At 34.3% G+C, this 27625-nt stretch overlaps 1 protein-coding gene across 1 annotated transcript in view; it reads right to left on the reverse strand.

Annotated features, from left to right (window-relative positions):
* Positions 1-257: 257 nt before the first annotated feature.
* LOC102804440 (dynein axonemal heavy chain 5-like) overlaps positions 258-27625 on the reverse strand; it is a 170322-nt gene continuing 142954 nt past the window's right edge. The window contains exons 64-87 of the mRNA XM_085505137.1: positions 26509-26711; positions 25586-25714; positions 25093-25201; positions 24599-24781; positions 24083-24238; positions 23182-23391; positions 22673-22818; positions 22092-22277; positions 18079-18190; positions 15698-15871; positions 14166-14401; positions 13534-13756; positions 12789-12974; positions 11530-11589; positions 8249-8443; positions 7469-7685; positions 6426-6556; positions 4962-4979; positions 4351-4468; positions 3643-3812; positions 3210-3326; positions 2227-2442; positions 1803-1964; positions 258-1657 (exon numbers count right to left, since the gene is read on the reverse strand). Coding sequence (XP_085361263.1) covers positions 1331-1657; positions 1803-1964; positions 2227-2442; positions 3210-3326; positions 3643-3812; positions 4351-4468; positions 4962-4979; positions 6426-6556; positions 7469-7685; positions 8249-8443; positions 11530-11589; positions 12789-12974; positions 13534-13756; positions 14166-14401; positions 15698-15871; positions 18079-18190; positions 22092-22277; positions 22673-22818; positions 23182-23391; positions 24083-24238; positions 24599-24781; positions 25093-25201; positions 25586-25714; positions 26509-26711 — 3984 coding nt within the window. The 3' untranslated portion in view covers positions 258-1330. The remainder of the gene's footprint in view (positions 1658-1802; positions 1965-2226; positions 2443-3209; positions 3327-3642; positions 3813-4350; positions 4469-4961; positions 4980-6425; positions 6557-7468; positions 7686-8248; positions 8444-11529; positions 11590-12788; positions 12975-13533; positions 13757-14165; positions 14402-15697; positions 15872-18078; positions 18191-22091; positions 22278-22672; positions 22819-23181; positions 23392-24082; positions 24239-24598; positions 24782-25092; positions 25202-25585; positions 25715-26508; positions 26712-27625) is intronic.

A 27625-nucleotide genomic window follows, 5' to 3' on the forward strand; every position in this document is an offset into this window, starting at 1 on the left:
ATGTAATTAAAGCTTGGAAACGTCTCAGTTCGTATTCGTTGATCTGCGCAACAGTCAAAGTCGCCATCTTTGTTTATATGAGACCCATATATCTCGCACATGCGCAGCGCTACGACTACCGCGCTTTAAACGGCGTGATATTTTATATGTGTTGCATACATTACTACAAGTCCCATATCGAACAGGAAGTGACACAAGATATTGTACTATTACACACACTGTTTTGGGCTAATAAATATAAAATAAATGTGGTGAAATTTTGGTTATTCATTGTAGCAAAGCTGATTTATTTCAACAATCCAGTTGTTCCAATTCATACAAAAGTCAAATAGAAACAATTAGAAAATTCAAGAAATGTTAAAATGAGATTTGGACAGAAATTTGACTGGTATAATATTTCATACAATTCACAATAAATTGTTACACAAATCATATGAATACAGAAAATTATCTACAAAAAATATTATTAACAGAGCTTTGAAGTGAAAGTAGAATATCCCTATCTGTAGTCATTTTTGTGCATGCATCACATACTGAAAACCATGCAACCATAGAGGCCTTACAATAAACCCATGCTGACTCCGAAAACAAGTATGGTGGACCCTTCTATGAATTAATTCGATATGATCACTCTCAATCACTATAACACTAGTCTAGAAAGAATTAGAATGTGATCCCATTAGTTCTAAGTGGCAAGACAATTAGTATGTTTAGTACATCATATCAGGAATTAATAAATTATAAATTATACATGCTCCTAGTAAGCTTCAAAGACGGAAACACACTCAACATTATCGATGATCTAAATCAGCTGTTTGCAAAGTGAACATATCAACAGAAGTTTGCTGGGAACATGTTTATTTTTGTGTTTGCTAGCAATTGGATTTGGTGATGTTAAATTGTTTAACATGGGAGGAGACATTCATATTTTGAGTTGAAAGCAAACTGCTTGGGATACCAAGTGATGTGATTTGTGCTGTGATTAGCAGTAGTTAGTGTAACGGCAATGAACACAGGCAGAAATCAGCCTGGTACACTACATGACATCCTACCATTTGTTTTACTACGGATATTGGTTGTGAATTGTAAACAAAGGTAATTATATAAAGTTGATGAAAAGAAGACAAGGTATATATTATTTTGCTCATGTGCTGTGGATGTGTATTTGCATTATGATAATTAGTGTTCAGTTTATAAAGCATAAAGTATTGCATGCTTATTGCATATTAGTGTTATTTATAGCCATGGTAGCATTAGCCACACTTCAGAAGGGTTCACACACAGTTCGAAAAGCAATAAACATGCATTGATTGATTCATGACACAAGGGGTCAGTAAGGCCTGATAGTAGCTGAGAGACCACGCAGTGCCCAACGCTGTGCGGGTACACTGTCATGACGGACATCCATGACCATTACAGGTTCACGGGGACATATCCGTGACGGGTATACTGGGCATGCATAAGTCTCAGCTGCTTTCTGTGGGTCATTTAGTGCAGGTTTTTCACTCTGAGGCATGCACAAGATATGGACAATAGGTAGAGGGGTTGGACCATGTTTTGGTGGGGTGTCATGTAGTTCACCGGTTGTTTTCTCCCATGTACAGCCCCACATGAAGATTCCATGTACAAATACACCTTCTTGGGGAGGGTCTCTCACCTAGGTAAAATAAGAAGTAAATGATATATTATTAATACAGTATTACATGCAGTACATATGAAAATACATCAAAACTTCCCATGGTCCATACTGAATCTGTAGCAACAACCACTATGTTACCAGTAACTGAATCTGATATACTTACATGATCTTTATCCCTTGCTGTGATTTCAGTTTGGAATACGAATGGTTCCACCTGGCTAGTCTGCGAGCCATATATTCGCATAGCTTCTTGTTTAATCATAGCCAGTAATGCTCTTGGGTAGAAAAATGCACCAAGCCAGAATGCAGGGAACTTATCCCGTCCCTGCAAAATAAATAAAATTAAATGTAATAAATAACTGCAGTAACAGTAAATCTGTTATGATAGAGCAATTTGAATATGCCATATTTGATAATCATGCACCATTTTTATGTTGACATGTTTTCATGTAGACTTTCAAATAAATTAGTTTGATAAAAAAAATAATGAGCTTGTTTGGAATTGAACAGTCAATTGTATATGGATATTGAGAACACAACAGACATAAGAAAAAAGATATCATCTGATTTCTATTATGTTGACTTACCAAGACCAATATTCTTTCAAAATGTTGACACCTTTGTTGCAGGTCAGCAAACCAGGATGCCAGTTGCCAGTTTGATGGTGGGGCTGAGTCACCAGCCAGTTTACGCCAAGCCTCAGGTACACGTTGATTGTATAGATCATCTGCTATGGACAGTAACTTCTCTGATAATCTATCCCCAAACAATCCAACTGGATTCTCTGTTATTTGTTTTAGTGTCTAACGAAATAAAAGAGTTTATTTGATGTTTTTATAAAGATTCAATATTAGTACATGACATTTCGTTATTATACTGCCAGATGTATGCCTCTAAAATCTATACTTCAGTTTTTTGTATTTACCTGTAAGGACAGTCTTATACCTAACCCAGTTTTACATGCTTACCTGTAACGACAGTCTGATACCTAACCCAGTTCTACATGCTTACCTGTAAGGACAGTCTTATACCTAACCCAGTTTTACATGCTTACCTGTAACGACAGTCTGATACCTAACCCAGTTTTACATGCTTACCTGTAAGGACAGTCTGATACCTAACCCAGTTCTACATGCTTACCTGTAAGGACAGTCTTATACCTAACCCAGTTTTACATGCTTACCTGTAACGACAGTCTGATACCTAACCCAGTTTTACATGCTTACCTGTAAGGACAGTCTGATACCTAACCCAGTTCTACATGCTTACCTGTAAGGACAGTCTGATACCTAACCAAGTTCTACATGCTTACCTGTAAGGACAGTCTGATACCTAACCCAGTTCTACATGCTTACCTGTAAGGACAGTCTGATACCTAACCAAGTTCTACATGCTTACCTGTAAAGACAGTCTGATGCCTAACCCAGTTCTACATGCTTACCTGTAAAGACAGTCTGATGCCTAACCAAGTTCTACATGCTTACCTGTAGAGACAGTCTGATACCTAACCCAGTTCTACATGCTTACCTGTAAAGACAGTCTGATACCTAACCCAGTTCTACATGCTTACCTGTAAGGACAGTCTGATTTCTGCAAGCAGATTTATCATCATATCTATTTCTCTCAACATAAATCGATTGAATGGAGTGTCACCACCAATCTTCTTAACTCTCTCAGCAATGTAATCCTGAATAGTACAATAAATTATGCATACTATTAAATCATTTTTGAAACAAGCCATGCATGGCACAGTCCCTGTTAGTTAACGAATTTAAGATTCATTGAAGCTGGTTTGGTGGAGACTAATGCTTTTACAGAGCTTAGTCAGCTTGGTCAAAAAAACGTCAAACTCAATTCTTTAGAAACTGTTAGTTTTCTTGTTTGTATATGCCATCATTTCTCATGATATGTTGCAGAGAAGAACAGTTAATGTTAACTACATGCAAGCAGTTGTATGATTCACCAGACTTGTACTGTCTAATAAATTCTCTGATGCCACTTACCCTGTTCCACCCCCTGGGTAGTTTAGGAAGCAATGTATGACAAATCTCCCAGATTTCTGTATCTTTTCTATTCTTTGCTGCTATGAAGCTAGCACTGGCATAAACACCCTGGTTGGCCACATCCACAGCCATTGTTGAGGCAACTGATGTAACATTAACTAAAGACGGACCTGAAAAGTAATGAGGAACCCAGTCAAATACCAATATGCAATTATCCTTTGTATAAGTGCCATCTGAACTGATATAGCTACATCTAAGAAAATATAGTGATAAATTCACTGATTTATTACTGTCATAACAACAGTGACATCAATGCATCTTTTAGGATTAAAGAGAACAGACACATACATTTAACATTTGATGTAACATTTATCAAAATCTGCTGAGAAGTTTTTGAAATTTTGCTTACACAGATTGAAATGAGACAATATGCAAATTAGCTACTTAATATGCACGGACACTGTTCCAAAATCAATCATGTCTGCACATTATCCCACAGTACCTAAGTACCAAATTTGATCAAAATTCGCTCAGGAGGTTTTGAAGCTTTTGCACACACAGACAGACAGACAGACAGACAGACACACCAAATTCATTATCACATCATTCATTATCATCACATACACAGGAGCTAAAAACCAAATCAGTCAGATTACCTGCAGTGTTTCACCTAGATTATTTTTGCCACTCAATGAAATGATTTCTTACCTGTCTGAGGTGTTGGCGGTCTCTCTATCAATGCATGACTTAAAGTAGGAGTCTCTGGCATGGCATCTATGATAGCATTAAGTCTTGTAAACACATACTGATCATCACCTAAATTGGTCTGCAAGTCAAATTATTAGTATATATTACTACATAGTCAGGCTGATACATACACTGTGTACCAGGGTCTCTGTCCCATCACCAAATATTGATTCCCCTGTCAAATGTTATTCTGTTATTATTAGAAGGATAGCAGCTGGAAATGAAAGGTATTAAGCATCGATGGGTCAGTCCATTACAGTGAAAAAGTGGACTGTGAACAGTCAAATAAAGTTCTCTTATTATAAAGCATGGTGTGTTTAAAAATGAGCATACATCAGCAGATGTGAGATTCATTGTGCAGCAAAGCAATAACATTAAAAAACACTGAAGTAATATGTCTAACAATAAAGTTAAAAACCAATATAAATTAATGGGTATGTGTTGCAATCATTATATTATTTCTACTATTAACAACTATATAATAAGTAAGTTAGAAAATAAAAAAGTTGCATTGTCTGATCAAAGTAAAATGACCTTGTCTACCACATTACAGTAACACCTCTATGCCTTACCATAGGTTTTCCTTCATCCTTTTAACCATCATAACATAAATGAAATTTACAACAACAAAAATAGTCAAAAAGAATGACAAGGTTAGAACAAAATATGAATAATTTTTTCATAAATGAATTTGATATCAGGGTGTGGAATGTTTTATTTGACTGAATGAAAAAGGTTTTTAATATCTCTTTGAAATAAAGCACAAGTGGGCAGGAATGGAAATATAAAATGCATTTTTATAGCAACTTTAAAATCCACATAACAGAAACAAGTCTGGGATTCCACATAATATAAGGGAAACTGGAAAAAAACATGGCAATCACTTGAACCCAAGTTAGTTGTTAGAAAGAATTATTGCAATGATAGTTGCAGTTACACACATTGTCTTATGAAATACAAGATGTTATTACTGGATTTTATTTTTCACAGTTGAGAAACAATGATCTATTAAAGCAATCAAACATGTTAGCAAATGTTAAAAATTACCATGTGAATTAATTACATTGCAATGATTTGAATTAATTGATCAAATAATTGGAATATTTCAGTCAGATGATTGGAATGGGTCAATTAGATGGTTTATTTATTAATTTGGAAAAAACAACAAATCATTTCATGACATACTGCTATATTGTGATAAAAATGCTTGTGTTTTTCTTTCAACTGTTTCCCACTGAAAGGACCCCATTCTCCCAAATCAATCAATCAATTGATTAGATAATTTGAGTTAAATGGGATTAAATGGTTTAGTAAGCATTTTTCAAATCTAGCTTTTCCCACCTTCAGCGACCCATCCCTATTTTAATTGTATATACTTCTCTTCAGGACACAGTTATCTGAAGGTTCAGGTAAGGGTTCAGTTAGGACTATGGTGGGGGTGGGTGCTTAAGGAACGCTTTCGGGTAGTTTTAATGTGCTGATCCGATAAAATATATATTTTTACTTTTCATTTTCATGATTTGATGACTTATTGGTGTTCATGAGGACAGCATTTTAGAAAAGTCGCTGTGACTTTCTGTTTTATAAGGACCTTAGTGAAATTTTCATTGTTACAAAATTTTGTGATTTTGAGACTCACAAAAAATTTTCTCTCAATGTTTCCATTCAACCTCTAACAATAAGTTAGTTAACTAACTAGACTTAACACCTTTCTTGATAGGTCGATGAAGATTAGAGATTAGGCTTTGTTAACCAATGTGTGAGGGGAGGAGAAGATTAGAAAAATAGCATCCACTCATTCTGGGTCTGCACCAAGAAAATGGTCCATTTTCTTGTCAATATAGTATTAAATGATTCAGGTTTGAGAATGGATATGCTAGTGGGACGGTGGGCAGGGGCAGGGAGGTTTTGTGGTTAGCAGTATGACTGAAATGGGTTCTGGTTATATATGTAGACATTTTTCATCAGAAAACAATACAATTGCATGGAAATACACATCAAGGTATTGGTAGAAATAGCAGTATATTGTGTCTTACCTCCATTGAAAAGTGTATACTGCAAGCTTCTGGTACATCTAGTGCATGATTTGGTAGATTCTCCAAAGCTTGTAACAGATTGGCAACACGGATGTTTGGATTGAAGAATGCAGCTGGGATCTTGTATTTCACTGGTGGGATCAATGTAGAATATAACAAAATAGAATTTTTATTGCTATTAAATTCTGAAGACATAAAAAATAAGCAACACTGACAATACAGGAAGAGAATAAAACATATGCAGTCAGAGTCACGTATAGAAATAATTAAACTGTTTCAAAGGCTTAAGTTTATCAAATGTAGAAGAGGTTTGTAGTATTTCAGGACTGTATAAACTCTGTGTCCCATCATGTGACATGAATGCAACAATTTATATATCTGGATATATAAAGACAAAAACTGTTATCTTAATGCTGGATATAACCTGTTTACCACCGGTTCCCTCCTTTCATCACAAATTTACAAAATAGTCTTTGAGACAAAAATAGCCAAATTTTTTGAGTAAAAAGTGATAATTGACTGTTAGCTGGCTCCAAAATTAGGGTTCATTTCTAGAAATATTGAAGAATATAAGAACAAAATGCAGAAAATTTGGACAAGAAATCTGGTGGTGGAAGTAACAAAGCTTGAAAACATCTTGTAAGTACTGCACGTACAAGTACTTTCTTACATAACAATGACATAAAATACAACTAGTAGTATGTTGCATTGGTGTAGAATAGGAGTACTGTAAAATCTGTATTAGAAGCCGCATTCCTAATAAAAGCCATAATCATTCTTTTTGAACTAAATATTCACTATTTCTCATATGTGTGGATACTCTGATAGAAGCCGCATCACCTTTGTTGTATTGTACTATTTTAATAGAAGTTATGGCTTCTAATACAGATTATACAGTACATGTGATCTTAGACAAATTATTTTGCATTTTGGAATTGTTATCAAAAACTCTTAATATTAACCTCAACTTATATCTTCAGAACCGTACAAATGTAACATGTGACATGATTAGACAGCATTCAAAATACAGACTGTATACTTACATTTAGTAGCCTCAAATTCTCTCTTAACAGCATTAGGTCCAACCCAGTATTCAATTAAAGCTGCTAAACTGACTTGATCAAAATCATCCATGATATGACTACCATAGGTGATTTCAGTAAGTAGATATCTGATACCTAGCCAAGAAACACCTCTCAAACCCTCCCCGTCTGGTAATGGTGTATCCTTGAATGCTACTGCTGCAATCATTAAACCTTCCTATGATTTGTAAACAGAAAACAATGTCACATATATGTCAGTTCAATAGAAATCTAAATAATTGGGACTTCTTTATTTTAAAAGAGCTCTAGTTAGTCTGTCTGCTAATCTGGTACATTATTCAAAATTCAAAAAAGACTGCTATATCACAGTCCCTCTATGGCTATATGTATGTACAAAAAACAGACAGCAGAAAAAAATAAAAAAGTAAAATACCTTCCTGTCAGTATTACTAGTGGACATCATAATTAGACACACCTTCTCAAAGTATTCTGGACTAGTGACTCAGACTGAGATATTTAAATGCAAATTGCCATCAAGATCTTCTTGAGAGCATGAACAAGATCCACAAGATTTGTTTTCGTCACTAAAATAAAATAGTGTTATGTTCTCTCTTGTTATTGCATGTAGTGCTTCAAATACCATAGTTACACATGTCAAGGGAAACAGTGGACATGATGAGGAATAGGACACTACTTGAGGTGCAAAGTCTTGTGGTTTTATCACTCAACAAATTCTTGATGGCTATTTGCGTCAAAGGTCAAAACAAGTATCGTACTCACAAAAAGTTCAGTACTTCCAAAATCCATACTATAAGGTCTATTCCAGCCAGCATGTCCAAACCTTGCCCTGAGTCTGATAGCACCATGTAATAGACACAAGTTGTGAATCATGGGAGGCCACTCAGTACGTGTACTTGACTTCAATGTCTCAGCATCAAGCACACAAAGTGCACGAATCATATTATCCTTCATGACCTGTCAAAATAGCACAACAAATATCAGAATGTACAGAGAGTTATATGTTAACTAAAGAGAAACTACATTTCCAAATTAAACAAAGAATTTTGTACCTAATAGTTTACACACTGTGAAATGTTCCATTCTTGTCGTGTATTTAGATGAACACTGTTCAATTTACTTGCTAGCATTTACTGATCATTTACAATCACACACACACACAAAGTGTCAAATTACTAATTTACTGGATGTTACTACAAGGTGAATATAACATGATATACTGTGACATACTGAGAATAATTGTAACAGTAACAGAGAATCTTGCACTTAACAAATATGAAAAGGTCACATCTAAACTATACCAGGTTTTATTATTGTCACAATATCAAAAACCATACAAAATAGATTTTGACTTTTGGTCAACGAGCAGGTAAGCATACTATAAAATATTCACAATATACAGACAAGAAAAGAAGCTTCTAATCCAGAGAGTTGTATTAAAGGTGACCCACTTATGGCCATAATAAATCAATACTTGTATACCTACATCTACACCTAGACTGGTCCAGTCATGGAATTTTATTGTTTTCTCAAAAAATGAGTTTGTTGAATCTCTCACATTGATGCGAAATTTCCACGACTGGTCTGTTCTTGTCATGCCCTCTGTAGTTGTCACCACGCTTTTAAGGTGATAAATATGCTAATGAGTTATATGTAATGCAACTTTTGATCTGACATGTTCTACAACGCAACTATATATGTGACATGACGTGTAGAACTCTTTGCACAAGTGCACATTCACTTTCTACTTTTTGAAGTTACATTCCTGGGTTCCATAACATCACTACATATCATGAATAATTAATAGCAATGAATACGCCTCACAATAGACCAGTTGTTATAATTTTGTGTCGAACCATGGCTTGAAACAATTATTATAAAATGTTTAAAGGGGAACCGCTCAATCCCATGGACTGCACCAAAGAATCATGGGACACTATTGTTTATGTTGTTTACAATGTTAATCTATCTTTTGTTATCCATTGTTATTTTAATCCAGAAAGTAAATTTGTTGTGAGATTAGGCTTAACTAGAAGGTGCCCCTTTAACTTCAATTACTTGTCTAACAATGTCTACCAGTTCTTATTCACAGAATAAATGGTCATACAGTTCTCATTTGTGGTAAGCTCTGCAATAATTGACTACACCATTTTCAACTGGTTACAGAATTTTCTTTGACAAAAACCGGTTGGCAATTAAAAATGTAGTATGGAGAACTTTGAATTTTTGTGTATGTTTTAGTTTAGCGGATAGAGATTTATAAGTTTATCTCAAATTGAATAATTATGAATGAAGGTAATATAGAGGTCAAGTTCAAATTATATTTATCATGAAGCAATCTGTGAATATAAACACATCATATCACCATGCATGACAGTGCAAGACAAGAAGACAAAAAAATTGCTTTAAAAAAACTCAATATTTAGGTGGTTTGTGGGAGAGGTAGCATTCTACACCTGATTGGTTGGCACTGCACAATGGTCACTTACAGATGCAAAAGGATTAGAAAGCTTCCTCTGTCTTGGACGGAGAAATGCTCTTAAGAATACCTATGTGAAGAAAATGTCTGCATAGTGTTATGATGGGTTCGGGTTGTAACCAAATAGTGGTGTATGCAAAATCTGAATACATTACTACCGGTAGCGAATGGATAAAGTGAACCTTGCATGAAATCAGACTTATAGCTATTACCGGTAATTCTTAGCAACATTTATACTAAACTTAAAGTACCGCAAGGTAATGCAAAGAAGGTTCCAAATTGTTTTTTATATTTTTGATGAAAAAAAAAAATATATACTATAGATAAATGTTCTTTCACAAAGTTGTCTTTTTTCTATAAAGTAAATTAACAGGAGCCAGATTTTGTGTGAGCGCATTATAATGTTCACAACAATCACTGACAGTGTCAGCTGGAAAAACAAATAAAAATAAAACCTTGATTTGATTTATTTTTTTGACACTTTCAATATAGGATTTAAAACAAAAACCCATTGTAACCATTACTTTGTGAGAAGGATCACAAGTTGTCACGTGTCTTGAAATAAAAGTCATCAATTTAACAACTAGTACAAAATATTAAATTAGCAACATTACGATTCAATACAAGTAAAACATACACACACAGAAACCATATAGTACCACAGAACATTTATTAAATTGTACATTGTGTACAGAACACTGTTAAACCTTAGGAAACTTAACATGATCAAAAGTTAAAACTTTAAAATAATAAATAAAATAATTTTCATAAGAAGCATTTCAGGACCATGTTCCACCAATATTTTCATAACAACAATTGATGTTTGTTTGAAGTCCACATAAGTTTAATTTATCATTATAGTGACTGACATTTTGGTGCATTCATTTCAAATATTATTATCCACTGACTATTACTCTATTTTATACAACAGATTCCTCTACTTAAGTCTTTTCACGTAACTCTGGTAAAGTCGTTTGCAAGGATCATTTATTATCTGTGAAATCTACCCACCACACTTTTGGAATAAATCAATCATATATAGAACCAGAATACATGTAGAATGTTTACTGCACAAGATATTCTACTGTTTTGCTAATTCATCTAGCATTGTAAACAAAGTTCTATGCATTCTTTCATAGCATAGGATATCAAAATATTTTATTTTATTGTTTGAGCCTAAGGTGGTAAATTTCCCTTCAAGCTTGATAACCCAGATTTTATTTCTTTATATAGCATCCATTTTTAAGCACACACAACAAAATGGTTTACAAAGCACTTCCAAGTGTTCTGATTATAGTAAGTTTTTTCTAAAAAGAATTGGATTGAAAATGTCTGGTTTTTACATGGAATTACTCTATTGGTAAATTAACAATCTTGAAATGTTTTACTATTGTAAATTTTAACAATAACATAACTCTAATATAGATCACAAAAACACACATGTCATAATATAAAGTAAATGTCATGCAATCTAATCTATGACAACATGCATAATATAACACAGCAACAATTGACATGCCAGAACACAGCAACAACCGACATGGCAGAGACATGCCAGACTTACTTTCAGATTTTCAGTGTCTAATAACAAGGACATGGAATAGATCATAGAGTCTTTCAATTTCTAGAAAGAAGCAAGCAATGTGGACAACAACAATCACAACATACATTGACAAACATGTAAAGTGCTTATCTTTCATTTACTTTTAGATCAAAAAAAAAAAAATAGCATAAAAAATAACTTTCAGTGCTTGTTCTTCCTGGATTTGGCTGAGATTCATACAAACATGTAGAAGTAGCTAGTAAATTAAATATACTTTTTATTTTGATGTGAGAAATTGATTCAGCTGACATGCAAGAGCTAAAATCTTTATTTCTGAATTCAAGTAACATGAAAGTTACCCAAAACACAGAATAAGACATGCATTACTAGACACCATACATAGTTTACGATTACATAGAAAGTGGATTCCTTGTTAAACACATATATATAATTCTAACATTTAGTGCTAGGCTATTACTGTAAACAGTCAAACTAAATACTAGTAGTTCAAATCAATGTGACATGTTTTTATAGTTTTTTAACATATTATGTTTATTTTCACATAAAGTTTAATTATGCAATGACCATACACTCAGTTTAAATAGGTGAGATTATGAAGTGCAGGGTTGGAAATCTAAGTTCTTAGATGCACATTGATTTGGTGTCTGATATTGCTTTCATAATGTGTAGGATAATATTAGAAGTTTTGATATTGAGTTATGAGTGCCATCAGAATACTGTAGTTCAAGCCATGCTATAGTGATCTCCCATATACTGGAGGACAAGTGATAAAACAATGAATTTTTATTAACCATAGTCCTTTCATAAAATACACCATATATTTTATGAATATATAAACCATATAACATACATGTATTGACAATTAAAAGAAAATCATACGCTGTATTCAAAGAATTGTGCACCGGAATATAGCAATAACGAGATGAGCGGATGAAAATATGAGGGTTATAGTCAGTCTGTTATTTTGTAAATTTTCTACCACGAGAAGACAGGTTTTTTGAAATTTAGTCTCTCAAATTTAGAGTGCCTATGTAAAATGACAGATGAACATTTGGCTGGCTAAGAACCTGCTGTCAAATGAGAGATGTGTGTTGGCATACCACAATTAGGGTTGGATTGCAAACAAGATAAGAAAAGTTGATTTACTAATTGTCAGCAATCACAGGTATACAGAAATGTTAGAATATTATAGAGTAAAGGAAGGATAGACATATTTCAGAATTACAATGGGCAGTGATCAAAACAAGCCTGTGACTTACCCTAGGTGAATCCACTACTATCTTTGCTGAGATCTGTAAAAGTCTGACTGGAATCTTGGGAGTAATCTGAGCTGTTATCCACAAACGGAAGTTAGGATCAGGGTTTTGAACATCCAGAAGCAATGATTCCAGTGAGTTCAATAAATGCAATGAGTTATGACCATTCTGTAGCAATACATATGAACCCTATGAAAAGAAAACAAGGAATGTAAATAAATGGACCCATGTTTTGATACAAATTATAATTGGTGTGTGAAACCTAAAATAGAGCCATGTGATCAGTGCTTGTTCAATCATGTTTCAATCACAAACCTTAGCAAACATCCATGTGTAGACGGAATTTGGTAGATTTTAATAAATAAATAAGTGCTTTTATTTATATTTGGTAGATTTTAATAAATAAATAAGTGCTTTTATTTATATTTGGTAGATTTTAATAAATAAATAAGTGCTTTTATTTATATTTGGTAGATTTTAATAAATAAATAAGTGCTTTTATTTATATTTGGTAGATTTTAATAAATAAATAAGTGCTTTTATTTATATTTGGTAGATTTTAATAAATAAATAAGTGCTTTTATTTATATTTGGTAGATTTTAATAAATAAATAAGTGCTTTTATTTATATTTGGTAGATTTTAATAAATAAATAAGTGCTTTTATTTATATTTGGTAGAAAAATCATCAGAGGAGTTAATGGTCATTAGAATTGTACAGTGTGCTTGCGAGTTGATGTGCAACTTACTTCCTCCATTGCTTTCTTGATAACTTTTCGTGCCTTTCGTTCCTCATTATGTCCTGCATTATAGAGTGGTACTATAGTGGTGGCAATCTGTTTCTTAAGACCACATTCTAAGAACATTCTCTCTGGCGTTTCACTCTCATTTGTATACATCAACATAATGGGAGACGTGGGGAAAGTCTGACGTAGTACTTGGTTAAGGTCAGCGGGGACATCACCAACATATCTAGATATTTTGAAATCAGAAAGAAAATAATGTAACCTGACATGATAGATGAAAAAAAGAGAAAAGAAAACAATGATTTTCATTATTTGAGCGTTATAACTTTATGTGAAGTTTGGGGATAACTTGGAGCATAGTTGACACTAGAGGGCTCAGTGCATGCTATAAACCAAATGAAAGTAAAAGGGCATTGGTCGTCTTGCTGTGTTATGTTAAATAAGTGATTGATACAATGTGTATAAAATACATTGCTTACATCAAATTTGATTCAGTGCTGCACAAAAAACATTGGGAAAGGAATGCTAATACATTGGATACCATGCTTTGTCAGAAATGTTATACATAATAAAACAGTAATACAGTGTGTGAGATTAATATTTAAATTAAGTATAAAATATAGAAAACGACTCACTTTTTGCCAAGTACAGACGTGACAAAGACAGTAGCTGCTTGCATGAGTCTATCTTGTCTGAAAGCTCTCATCACTAGCAGCCTCTGAATTGGGGAATAAATCTCATCCATTCTTTCCGGTAATGGTGACAGTTCTGGTGTTTCATGCTCACCCATTGTACGCCACTGGGTTTCACGCCCATCTTTTGGCATGCGTTCAAACATCTCTTGGAACCACTCATAATGAATACCAAGTAGCTGGAGACAAAATGAATTAGAAGTAAAATAGAAATGACTCCTGCATGAGGCTGGTAACTGAGAATGGACCCCTACACACTGAGGGGTGGGGTGGGGTACTTGGCTGGTATAGGTATGACAAAATCTGCAATATCAAAAACTATATTTTTCCACTGATTTCTTCAGTTTTTGATAAAATGAGAACTTATTTAAAAAACACCAGGGAGATATGAATGCTTGTATGCCACTGTGCATTTGATGTGTTTTGTCTTCTCATTTATTAGTAATTTTAATTACAAGTGCATAATCCTTTCTCAACTCTCGTACATAAACAGCATTCACTGTGCAGGTGACTTCAAAAATAAACAAGCCATGCATGGCACAGTCCCCGTTAGTTATCGAGTTTAAGATATATAGTTTTGTTTATAGTAATATAGCTGGAATATAAACATGTCAGGAATATGATTATGATGATTGTTTAACATTTAAATGATTGACATTTGTATCTGATCGTCAAACGAGTATTGAGAGTTATTGCTCTGGAACAGCATTAATTAAAACAAAATCAGCCATTTTGAATACATGTATAAATAATATATAAAATTTGAACATAGTCAATGACCCTTAATGTCTAATGTATGTACCAAGTTTGAACAAAATCCATCCATAAGATGCCAGAAATGCTTGATTTTTTAGGCCATTTTTAATAGGATCGTCAAACCACTATCTATGACATGATGTATAATGAATATTTAAAATTTGAACATAATAAGTCATAGCAAGTCAGAGATATGGCACTAGAACCACATTCATTAAAACAAAATGGCCACCAGTCGGCCACTATGAATCTTATCTGAAAAACAAAATGATGTGCATCAAGGTCCTTTAATGTCCAATGTATATACTAAGTTTGAACAAAATCCATCTGTTAACAAACGAGAAACAAAAATGACAGCCAATCGACCATCTTGAATCAGATCATGAAACAAATTGATGTGCATATGTATGATATCATGTATGATGTATGTGTGAAGTTTGATTGTAATTGGTCCAGGCATTTCTAAGATACAGGTTCGGACGCACACACAGACGCACGGAGGTCAAAACATAAGTCCCCGTTTTCGGACTGCAAACGGGGACTATTAATGGCAGTCGTCAGTGGAGACTTTCTGATGCGTTAAACTGCACCATTCTTTTTTCAACACATCGCTAGCATATGTGTTTTTTTGTCATTTATTTTATTACAGTCTCAAATCTGTCTAGCAGATAATACAAAATATTATCAGAAAAAAACACATAATTTCACTGTGTACTCACCTGTAAGTTGTGGAATTGATCATCTAACATCCAATCAAATGGTTTCTTAGCTTGTGCAATTCTGTGATCAGGTGGTACAGCCTTTCCGATTGCCTGCATTACTGATGCACCAAAGTTAGGAGACACAAGGAATTCTCTCTCACCTGGACCAAGATGACCCTCAGAATCTTCAACCTGTCAGTAAAATATCATTCAAGATTTCAAACATGTTGATTCAATAACTGTTTAGCGATGCGAATTGGTAATCAAACACGTTGATTCAGTAACTGTTTAGCGATGTGAATTGGTAATTGGACATGTTGATTCAGTAACTGTTTAGCGATGCGAATTGGTAATCGAACACGTTGATTCAGAGACTGTTTAGCAATGTGAATTGGTATTCGAACACGTTGATTCAGAGACTGTTTAGTGATGTAAATTGGTAATCAAACTCGGTGATTCAGAGACTGTTTAGTGATTCGAATTGGTAATCGAACATGTTGATTCAGAGACTGTTTAGTGATGCGCATTGGTAATCGAACACATTGATTCAGAGACTGTTTAGTGATGCGCATTGGTAAACGAACACGTTGATTCAGTAACTGTTTAGCGATGTGAATTGGTAATCGAACACGTTGATTCAGAGACTGTTTAGCGATGTGAATTGGTAATCGAACACGTTGATTCAGTAACTGTTTAGCGATGTGAATTGGTAATCGAACACGTTGATTCAGAGACTGTTTAGCGATGTGAATTGGTAATCGAACACGTTGATTCAGAGACTGTTTAGCGATGTGAATTGGTAATCGAACACGTTGATTCAGTAACTGTTTAGTGATGCGCATTGGTAATCGAACACATTGATTCAGAGACTGTTTAGTGATGTGAATTGGTAATCGAACATGTTGATTCAGAGACTGTTTAGTGATGCGCATTGGTAATCGACACATTGATTCAGAGACTGTTTAGTGATGCGCATTGGTATTCGAACACGTTGATTCAGAGACTGTTTAGCGATGTGAATTGGTAATCGAACATGTTGATTCAGAGACTGTTTAGTGATGCGCATTGGTAATCGAACACGTTGATTCAGAGACTGTTTAGTGATGCGCATTGGTAATCGAACACGTTGATTCAGAGACTGTTTAGTGATGTGAATTGGTAATCGAACACGTTGATTCAGAGACTGTTTAGTGATGCGCATTGGTAATCGACACATTGATTCAGAGACTGTTTAGTGATGCGCATTGGTAATCGACACATTGATTCAGAGACTGTTTAGTGATGCGCATTGGTAATCGACACATTGATTCAGAGACTGTTTAGTGATGTGAATTGGTATTCGAACACGTTGATTCAGAGACTGTTTAGTGATGTGAATTGGTAATCGAACACGTTGATTCAGAGACTGTTTAGTGATGCGCATTGGTAATCGACACATTGATTCAGAGACTGTTTAGTGATGCGCATTGGTAATCGAACATGTTGATTCAGAGACTGTTTAGCGATGTGAATTGGTAATCGACACATTGATTCAGAGACTGTTTAGTGATGCGCATTGGTAATCGACACATTGATTCAGAGACTGTTTAGTGATGCGCATTGGTAATCGAACACGTTGATTCAGAGACTGTTTAGTGATGTAAATTGGTAATCAAACTCGGTGATTCAGAGACTGTTTAGTGATGCGCATTGGTAATCGAACACGTTGATTCAGAGACTGTTTAGTGATGCGCATTGGTAATCGAACACGTTGATTCAGAGACTGTTTAGTGATGTGAATTGGTAATCGAACACGTTGATTCAGAGACTGTTTAGTGATGCGCATTGGTAATCGAACACGTTGATTCAGAGACTGTTTAGTGATGTAAATTGGTAATCAAACTCGGTGATTCAGAGACTGTTTCGTGATGCGCATTGGTAATCGAACACGTTGATTCAGAGACTGTTTAGTGATGCGCATTGGTAATCGAACACGTTGATTCAGAGACTGTTTAGTGATGCGCATTGGTAATCGAACACGTTGATTCAGAGACTGTTTAGTGATGCGCATTGGTAATCGAACATGTTGATTCAGAGACTGTTTAGTGATGCGCATTGGTAATCGAACATGTTGATTCAGAGACTGTTTAGTGATCCGAATTGGTAATCGAACATGTTGATTCAGAGACTGTTTAGTGATCCGAATTGGTAATCGACACATTGATTCAGTGACCATTTATTTGGGTGACATGTGTCATACATACGTTGTTTACCCCAACATAACGTAGTGATGTGATTTAGCAATGTAAATATATACAAATTATCAGTACGTGTATATATAAAACACACACGGGTTAGCTCCATGTTTGGACCAATTATAAGCATGCATAACAGATAATACAAAAGATTTAGTGACATACCTCTAGTGCAAGGAGAATGGAATAAATAATTCTGTCCCTTTCTAATAGACTCTTTGCAGTGGTGGTGTATGCTGCTAGTGTGAGACGATCAACAACAGCTTTGACTGCAGCTCTATCAATGTCACACAAAAAATGGAGTTACTATCAGCTCTACTAGTCTGGTTTTAGTTTAAACTATGATGCCATATAGTTTATCCAAATGTCACAATATTGAATATAATATAACTTTTAATACATTGGGAGTGAAAGAGAAGGGTTAGTTTCAAAAAATATATTCAAAAGATTGAGTCAAACTGTCGCAGATTACTAGCACATGACTTGAGGGACTAGCTTGATAGTTCAAATTACAGTAATTTTATCAGTAAAGAGAATACAATCTATTATGTTATTGCTGGCTAAATGACAAACTTCATGTCTAAGTACATTTGTCATATACTTTGTTTACCAAATATGGTGTTTTGTCAATAACTGCAGATTGTGTTATTCCTACTTCATGAATTTACATGTACCTTTTCATATGTAGCAATAAACATTTTACCAAACATACAATGTGTAGACTCACTAATCAGAACTCGTCACTATGAAGGGTGCAGATAAAAAACGAAATGAAAGTAATTTATTTATTCAATGAAATCACAAAGCTTACAGATTTTGATACAATGAATGAAGTCATTAGGACTAACATTTTAAAATAACATTCTGCAACAGTTTGCTACTTCTGGAAGTTGGCAGGAATACATCCATGGAGATAAGCCCAGTGTCAAGGTAATAATGAGTTTCATACGGGGTGTCAGGGAGGGATAGCAAGAACCACAGCAAACTTGTATGCATTTTATTTTCATATTAAACAAAACCAACCCACATTGAGTAAACTTACGATCTGTGATGTTTCATGCAAATAAAATATAAATAAATTATAATAAGTGCAAATAAACTTGACCATTAGCAACAACAGTGTATATTCAAATGTGTGAAAAAAAATTATATTATTATGTGCTTCATTATTACACAGAATATTATCCCTTTCCCCATTGTGGGAACAGCTTTACATCACAAACATCACAAATATATAGTTAAAAATTTGTCATTTAAATTGTTCGAAAAGCCTACATGCGAGTGCTTATTACTGAACACTCAATGCATTTTAGTAATAGCTATGGCATTGTAATGCATACTGCACGACATATTATCACTATATAACAGTTTTTGCAAGATATATTCTTCCCACAAACTCCACAGGGAGTATACAACACCAGCTGCCTTACACATGCACACATGAGTTAGATGGCAAACATTTCATACCAGGTTCACATTTACTCCTGGGTAGACAGAAGCTATAGGAGTAAAATACCTTTCCCAAGATACAGCACTATGGCATAGCTAAGACTCACAAATCTGTGATTGCCAGACCTGGATGATAACTATTGTACTATCATGATTACTCATTGTCTATGAGTATTAAATTACTTATACATATGACAGCTGACATATGGAGAACCACATGTCTCTCAAAAAGAACATTACCTGGAAAAGTTAGTATTTTCTGTGATAGAATGAATAAAAAGACAGTGAAGGTGTCTGCTACAGATTCTACACATGCAGAATTTACATGCAATGGTTTTATTTCTGTCTACTTACAACAACATTTCTTTTGGTTGAGTCTCCCCACTTTAAAAAACATTGAATACACAACAGGCATGGTAAACAAGAATGGAAAGTAACAACAACAGACAGCATGTAAAGGGATCATATTACTGGTATTCAGTACAGTACAAATAACATGTTAAAAGTACATTAGTAAATATAAATCAAAGCTGCTGGACCAATAAATATGATATATATAGTTACTGTAGGAATTATTGGGTAATTTATGTCCTATGTAACTATTAAAAATAACGGAACATTTATGACACACTAGACAAGAAAATTGTTTCCAGCCAGTTTCATTCCACTTTAATTAAATTGTAGGGGGCATAACATTTGGATATGTCCATTTATTGAGTACATAGTGTCGATAAAAACAAGAATCAACTCAGGCGAGTCAAGAAGAAAAACCACATGCAAATTATCAACTGTTTAACTCATTAATTGTGCTTGCTTATTTTTTAATGATTTCATTTTTACAGTTGTGCACGTTATTACGTTCTTATTTTCTGTCTATCCTTAAAAAGATCAGGTATGTACGACCTAAAAATAGTGCCGTATGCGAGTACCAAGTTGCGAGTCGCAAGTAGCAAAATATGCCATATGCTAGTGGTAAAAATGGCATATGCGAGTGGTAAAATGTATCGTTTGCTAGTAGCAAAAAAGCCCTATGCGAGGGGTAATACAAAGGCTTGTAGCGTTTGCTTATAATATAACGACGTACGTTCAATTGTGTTTTATCACAGTAAAATCAAATATTTACCATGGTTATGAAATGATGTGTACATGGTTGGTTAAGATTGGCATGATGCTGTATCAAAAAGTTCGTTCAGTCGTTTGCATAGAATCGATGTTTGCTCTTCACGAAATTGCACAGGAAACGTGAAAGAACAATAATTTCGTATTTTTATTTTCGAAATGTATCACTAGCTGCGTTTCTTGTTGTTACGTCTCGCAAATGTCCAAGATCCAAGTAGTCTGGTTGAAACGTGCGTTCCCATTGGTCAACAGAATCAACAATTTATAGGAGGATTTAGCTGAGGGCCTGTACTTCATTACAAAGCTGTTGAAATACCACGAAATTGTCATCACGCGTTATTCCTAATCAGCAAAACAGCGAGTTTGTTGTCCATGTCTTGTCTGAGACAAAATTGCTTTGAAACCAGCCATTGTTTCCATTGGCTCGCGTGTGACTCTGTTCAGCGAGTCTACTTGTACTGATGATAACTGTACTTCTATGATTATTTCAATGCTAACATGTCCATGCTTATTTTAACGAAACATAACACTTTTTCTACTTGTACAAATAAAGTGGTTAGGTCGAAGTATTTGGGGCATTGAGGCTAAATCTTCTACTGGCATTTACCCATGAAAATTGCCTTTCTATCCTGACCAAGCAACGGCAGACGCTTCTTTGTTTCAATTTGTTTCAATTCAAATTTGATCCGGGTTGCGTGTAAATACATTCCACGTGTGATGGACTCTCGTAAACATGCGAACTTATCACTCAACATGCACTTTATTTCTTTATTAGATACTATGTATTATGGAATTGTGTGCTAGTTAATGTAACATTTGGGTTGTGGCAAATTTAACACCTCTCCGAGGTGTGACTACTTTTGAAACCTGCCATTGTCTTCAATTAAACGGCGGCGCGTGACACAAGAATTCTGTGACCCTTCGGTGAACATGCACCCGTTTTTACTAACTACAATTATAATTCTATGATTCTTTAACCGCTGACCACGGGTTCATACTAATTTTACCGAAAGAAAAAACAATTTTCACATGTTATGCGGAGTGTGCTGGCTGGTCATGGCCGTTTATTAAATTATTGTTCTTTCACGTTTCCTGTGCAATTTCGTGAAGAGCAAACATCGATTCTATGCAAACGACTGAACGAACTTTTTGATACAGCATCATGCCAATCTTAACCAACCATGTACACATCATTTCAAAATCATGGTAAATATTTGATTTTACTGTGATAAAACACAATTGAACGTACGTTGTTATATTATAAGCAAACGTTACAAGCCTTTGTATTACCCCTCGCATAGGGCTTTTTTGCTACTAGCAAACGATACATTTTACCACTCGCATATGCCGTTTTTACCACTAGCATATGGCATATTTTGCTACTTGCGACTCGCAACTTGGTACTCGCATACGGCACTATTTCTAGGTCGTACATACCTCAAAAGATTGTATATGCCACCAAAGAAGTGTCATTGCCAAAGACGTCTATCTAATTTGAATAGTACCTTAGGACAACGATTACCAAATATTGTCTATTGTGATTTACATTGATAATATGGAAACAGAGAGACTTTGAAGGTAGTCATAAAGAATAGAGGATTAATTCTTACCTATCAGAATGTTTGATTGAGACATCATAAGTTTCTAAGAACTGCTGCCATGATGTTTGATATATCGGATTGATTTCAGCCATGGTACGAGTGGTATCAAAACACACAGCACCTCGTAATGCGACAGCTCTATATCCTTCACGTGCATTCTTAATGGAATTCTCAGATAAACGAATTCTCTCTTGACTAGAAGAAAATAATACAATTATTATTGTTATATTTTAGGAATGTAAGAAAATGATAGATGCTCTTATCACATATATCATACATAATCCATGTGATCTTTCTAATATCACACTTTACCAGCAAATCTGATTGGCTCTTGTACACAATTTGAGATTGTGACGTCATCAATTGGCCATCTCCTAAAATGCCAACACACAGGTCATTTGGTGACAAGACAATTTATTTTTGTAATTATTTTAGTTATTAATAATTGTTTGAAATATTATTTAATTTTATTTTTGATATGACAGTTTCAGATATTCACCAAAGTGCAAGTATACTTTTTCTAATTTTTCTAACTAAATATTAAATACCCTGAGCGTGATGTCAATAAAGATAGATATGAAATGACAAACCTTTCCAGTGTCTCATCATAGTGTTTTTTCATTTCAGCTAACTTCTTGGTTGTTACCAAATCATTGAGCAATCTCGTATCCCCTGCTAAACACTCCAACATCTGTTTCTCTAAACTTTCTAAATGTTCCATATTCTCAATTTTCTCCTGCAATCAACAGCATGAATGCAATTAACATTTAAAAAAAATTATGTCCTATTTTAATAGAACATACACTTCTGTGGTTCAAATATTAACAGTGAAGGGGGAGTGTGGTAATAGGTAACTGAAATTTTTTCCTAGTAGTCGTATCTTGTTTACTAGACAATAAACTCACAACTCACTGGGTATAAAGTCAAAACAAAGAATAGTTTAAACACTAATTCACTGAGTTTTTTTCAGAGGAGAAATCAGCTAAAATAAATCCATGTGAACAAATATATGATATTACAAGTAATTTTATTCAAAGACAAATCACAAAATTGAAAACATTATATACATTATTAAAGTTATAATTGCAGTGGTACTTACCTGTGATAGACTAAGCTTCTCATCATTAAGTCTGGCTTTTTCTAATGTCATGAATCTATCTAAAAGTTCCTCTTCTATATCATGACGTACTTGATAGAAGTATGTTACTGCGGTGTATGCAGCCAGTGTGTTTGGTACTTGCTGTGGCTGACATGTTGTGTGTAGGTACAGTCTAAAAGAGGGACTACATTCAACTTCATGGTCCCCAACCTAATAAATGTAAGGTAGAAAAATATATAGCTTATGGAACTGACAAAAATGTGACAAGTTTTATTCAGTCTGAGAGATATACTCAAAAGCCTTTAGTGAGTGGTTAAAAATGTACATTGTCCAATCATAACATTTCAATTCAGTAAACTAATGCACATACAATGTATTTTAAACTAGATTGAGACTAGAATGGAAAGCAACAGTATTTTAAAATGGTTGAAAAATTGTAGCAGTAGTGTAGTTGTTGTTATATCCAACTCATGATCTGTGGACCTGTATTCAAATCCTATCAAAATGAGTATGCCACATACTCATTGGGAAGGTCAAATCATAGACAGTATATATTCCTACTATACTGTCTATGGTCAAATTCACAGGTCAATAGATTCGTTCACTATACCTATCAATTTTGGGAAGCCTTTTCTTTAATGTCAGCATGTGCTTGTATTTGACCTGGCCTGGTTCACACCAGGATAGCAATTGCCATAATGCCACTAAGATAGCCCTGTCATGATGTTGCAATATGCACCATATATGACAGCACTAGACATTTTCAGAGAGACAAAAGTGACACAAAAAATAAATGAAAAAAAACACACAATTAACTTATAACAAATATTGTACTAAAATCTGTCACCTTTCAGTATCTGCACCAAAAATAGTACCAGACCAGAAAACGATTATCACTTACATTCATTTTAAATGGTTGTCTTCCTTTGAGAAATGCCATTCTTTGTCTCAATACTTGAAAGAACCTGCCATCTTCTGCCAAGGCATCAACATCACAGTCCGTTACCAAGAGATTCTGACCTTCAGATAAACAGGTCTCCAAGTGTGAACGTAATTCCTGTCAAAACACATAAGTGATGTAATTATTGATAACTATAGTAATACTGTATACCAGTAAATCATATTATCATATTATTCTATTTGACAGAATATTTGATTCTATTCTACTGTAAATGCAATAGCTATTTACAAGGTTTTAATTTTGCTATTTTGGCTGATATGTAAAATGCACTGAATTAAATTCACATGAAAATGTAAAATAACAATAAAACCCATCTCACTGGCACTGGCAAATTTGTGATCTTAAAACCTGTGAATATACTTGAAATATCAAAATAGTAAGATTAAATGCAAGTGAAAATAAATGGTTTTACAGTATTGTATACAGAATGGAAAGTTTTATAGGGAAAGTACTTACACAATACTTGACTTGTACCAGATTTGATTTGAGGTATTTATACAGCCAGTCTTGTACTCTACTTGTAGGATCACAGATTAGATTCCAGGCAGTACAACTGAGTTGTTGCATCATTAGACATGCATTCTCTTGTACACTAGGTGTCATAGGAAGATGGAGAATATGGAGTGCTTGGATATCAACCTGTAATCAACAGTGCAATTACTACAATATTAGCTGCTCATCGTCCACGAACCACGTTCAATAATTTACAAAAGGCTTCCTACTAGATTGAGCCAATATATGTCTTCTTTATCACTTAAACTCTGTAAAGAAGTCTATGGCCCTGTTGTCTATTTCCCTAATTAGTTTGGCATTTGGATTTCAGGCTTGACAGCCAATATCTGGTAAAAAGGCACTTCAGTTTTACAATTTTAATTATTATCGGTAATCTGTATAATTAGAATTAAACCATGTGAATGCAAAGACAGCAGATCACTCTCTTTCACTCTTACCTTTGTGTACAAGAATTCAATAAGTGAGAGGTTGTTGAACAGTTTCTTCTTAGGCTCTTTCAAACCTTTATCACTGCATATCTTTGTGAATTCTGCTATAAACCTCCTCCTGTGAAGAAGAGTCATACAGTGAACCATATGAATACAGTTAGTATGTCAGTGGGAAACAGTCATACTGTTATATTAGAAAATGGGTTTCGGCATAATTGCAGGGTTCAACACTTTACTGTTACATTAGAAAATGGGTTTCGGCATAATTTCAGGGTTAAACACTATACTGTTACATTAGAAAATGGGTTTTAGCATAATTACAGGGTTCAACACTTTACTGTTACATTAGAAAATGGGTTGTAGCATAATTGCAGAGTTTAACACTATATTGTTACATTAGAATATGGGTTTTAGCATAACTACATGTTTTACCATGGCAACCAATATGAGTGACAGAGAAAACAGTAACTAAGTAAATGTATTCAATGATAGATAATATTACCTGGTGTCTGGAACCATTGGTGCACAGTATGTCAGAAAACCGGCCGCTGCAAGACAGTTAAATAATAACAAATCTGTCTGTGAGTTATCCTTGACATATTCACGCCAGTGAGATTCTTTACTTCGTAAACTGTGAATAGAAAATAATTCAAGAACACATCAATGTGTACAATAATTGCGAAGGCATCTCAACACACACAGCTTAATTAATACTGATGTTTGGTTTTTAAAGGACGGTGGTTGTCACAACGTGCATGTGCAACATTTGTGTTGATTAACATTGATTTTCCCACAATTTTGACCTGGGTGCAACATGCACTAATTACTGATGTTGTCGTCTTCGATGCCTCACCAATCACCAAAGCAATTACCTAGTTAAAGCTTGGTAACATCCCAGTTTGTGCTCGTTGGTCTGCACAACAATAAAAGTCACCATCTTTGTTTAACGGTATATTAGACCCATATCTCACGCATACATGGTGCAATGACCACCTCTTTTTAAGTAAATGTATTTTATATTAATTTGTATCTTTGAAAACTATCAATATTATTGCTTTCATTGCACATACAATAAAGGAGTGTGAATCTACCTAATACTTTTACTGGTGTAGTCCTTTGAGGTGCTGAAAGCACACCTGAAACCATGTACTACAAGGTTAACCCCAAAAATACTGCAAGGCAGTACGGATATCACATCAACTGACACAAACAATGTATAGCAAAGGGCTCCTATGTAATGTTTAAGTGCATACTTTGTGGAAATCACATGATAACCTTATCCTTGAACATCTTTTCTTTGCTTTGCCTTTGACTACACCATGTGTTGCCTCGATAAATTGCTTTGCACCCTTTGATTAATAATTATGGTAGTAAATGTACTGGTATTCAACACAGTATAATACACATGTGATAAGAAAAACATACTTGTGTATCATTTCTGTTGCAGCTCTTAGTCTTTCATTACTTGCAACCAATTTCATTTCTAGACTATGTTTATCAACTACAGAGGCATCAAACTCAGCTTGTAAAACATCCACATCTGACTGTAATCTCTTGATATCATCCTCCACGTATTCAATATCAGCTTCAGGCTCCTCCTCCTCAATTTCATCTTTTTCACGCCTTTCCTAAATGGGAAGAAAATCACCTCACAAATGTTATTGCCAATAATATGCATAGTTGTGGTTTGGCATTATTTGGGTTTGGAAATGTCCTGGGCTTCACCTGTCAATATACATGGCAACGTCAGAGCATAGGCCGAACCCTAACACAAAAAATGCTGTGTATACAGATAAATGAACCAAAGGACCTATTCAGATCCAAAATAATACAAAACCAGTTATACCGGTACTGCTTAATACTATTCATCCAATGGTTTTATATTCTCTACTTGCCTCACATCATAGTACACACTATTAAATTTAAACAGGATATCTTGTACTGACATATAAAACAATAAATTATTCAGAAAATGTCTTGGCTTTAAATTAATTAATTTATATTTGTATGAGAACACTAGTATATAACTTACTAATAGTGGCATAATATACATATACATTATATACTGTATAATAGCTTATTTAGTATTAACAATTATAAATACAGGCTCTTCAAATTAAAACAAATATGGAGAACATTTTACGAAGGAATTGTTCAACTTCTCACTTATAGTACTATTTAACATTTCAATTTCTTTTATTGAATTTAATTTGACAATAAACTTAAATATCAAGGAGAATATATTCACAGTGCTTTACATTATTTGTAACATGGCTGGGTTAATGAAATGTGATTATCATCAAAGGAACAGAGACATTGGAAATTGAATGGAACTATATTCTTTTGTTCTATTTGTAGTGAAAGTCACCTTGATTATATGTCAATTTTGATATCAGAATCAACACTGATACTAAAAATAACTGTATCAGTGGTCAGATTGATAGTGAAATAAATATATAATTATAAAAAATTGCTAAGGATATACTTGACTCAGATTGAGCCATGTTAGAAGCTGATTATAGAATGACTAGGGTTTATTATA

Source organism: Saccoglossus kowalevskii, chromosome 11 (genome assembly GCF_978046115.1).
Source record: "Saccoglossus kowalevskii chromosome 11, keSacKowa6.1, whole genome shotgun sequence".
In the NCBI taxonomy this organism is placed as follows: domain Eukaryota; kingdom Metazoa; phylum Hemichordata; class Enteropneusta; family Harrimaniidae; genus Saccoglossus; species Saccoglossus kowalevskii.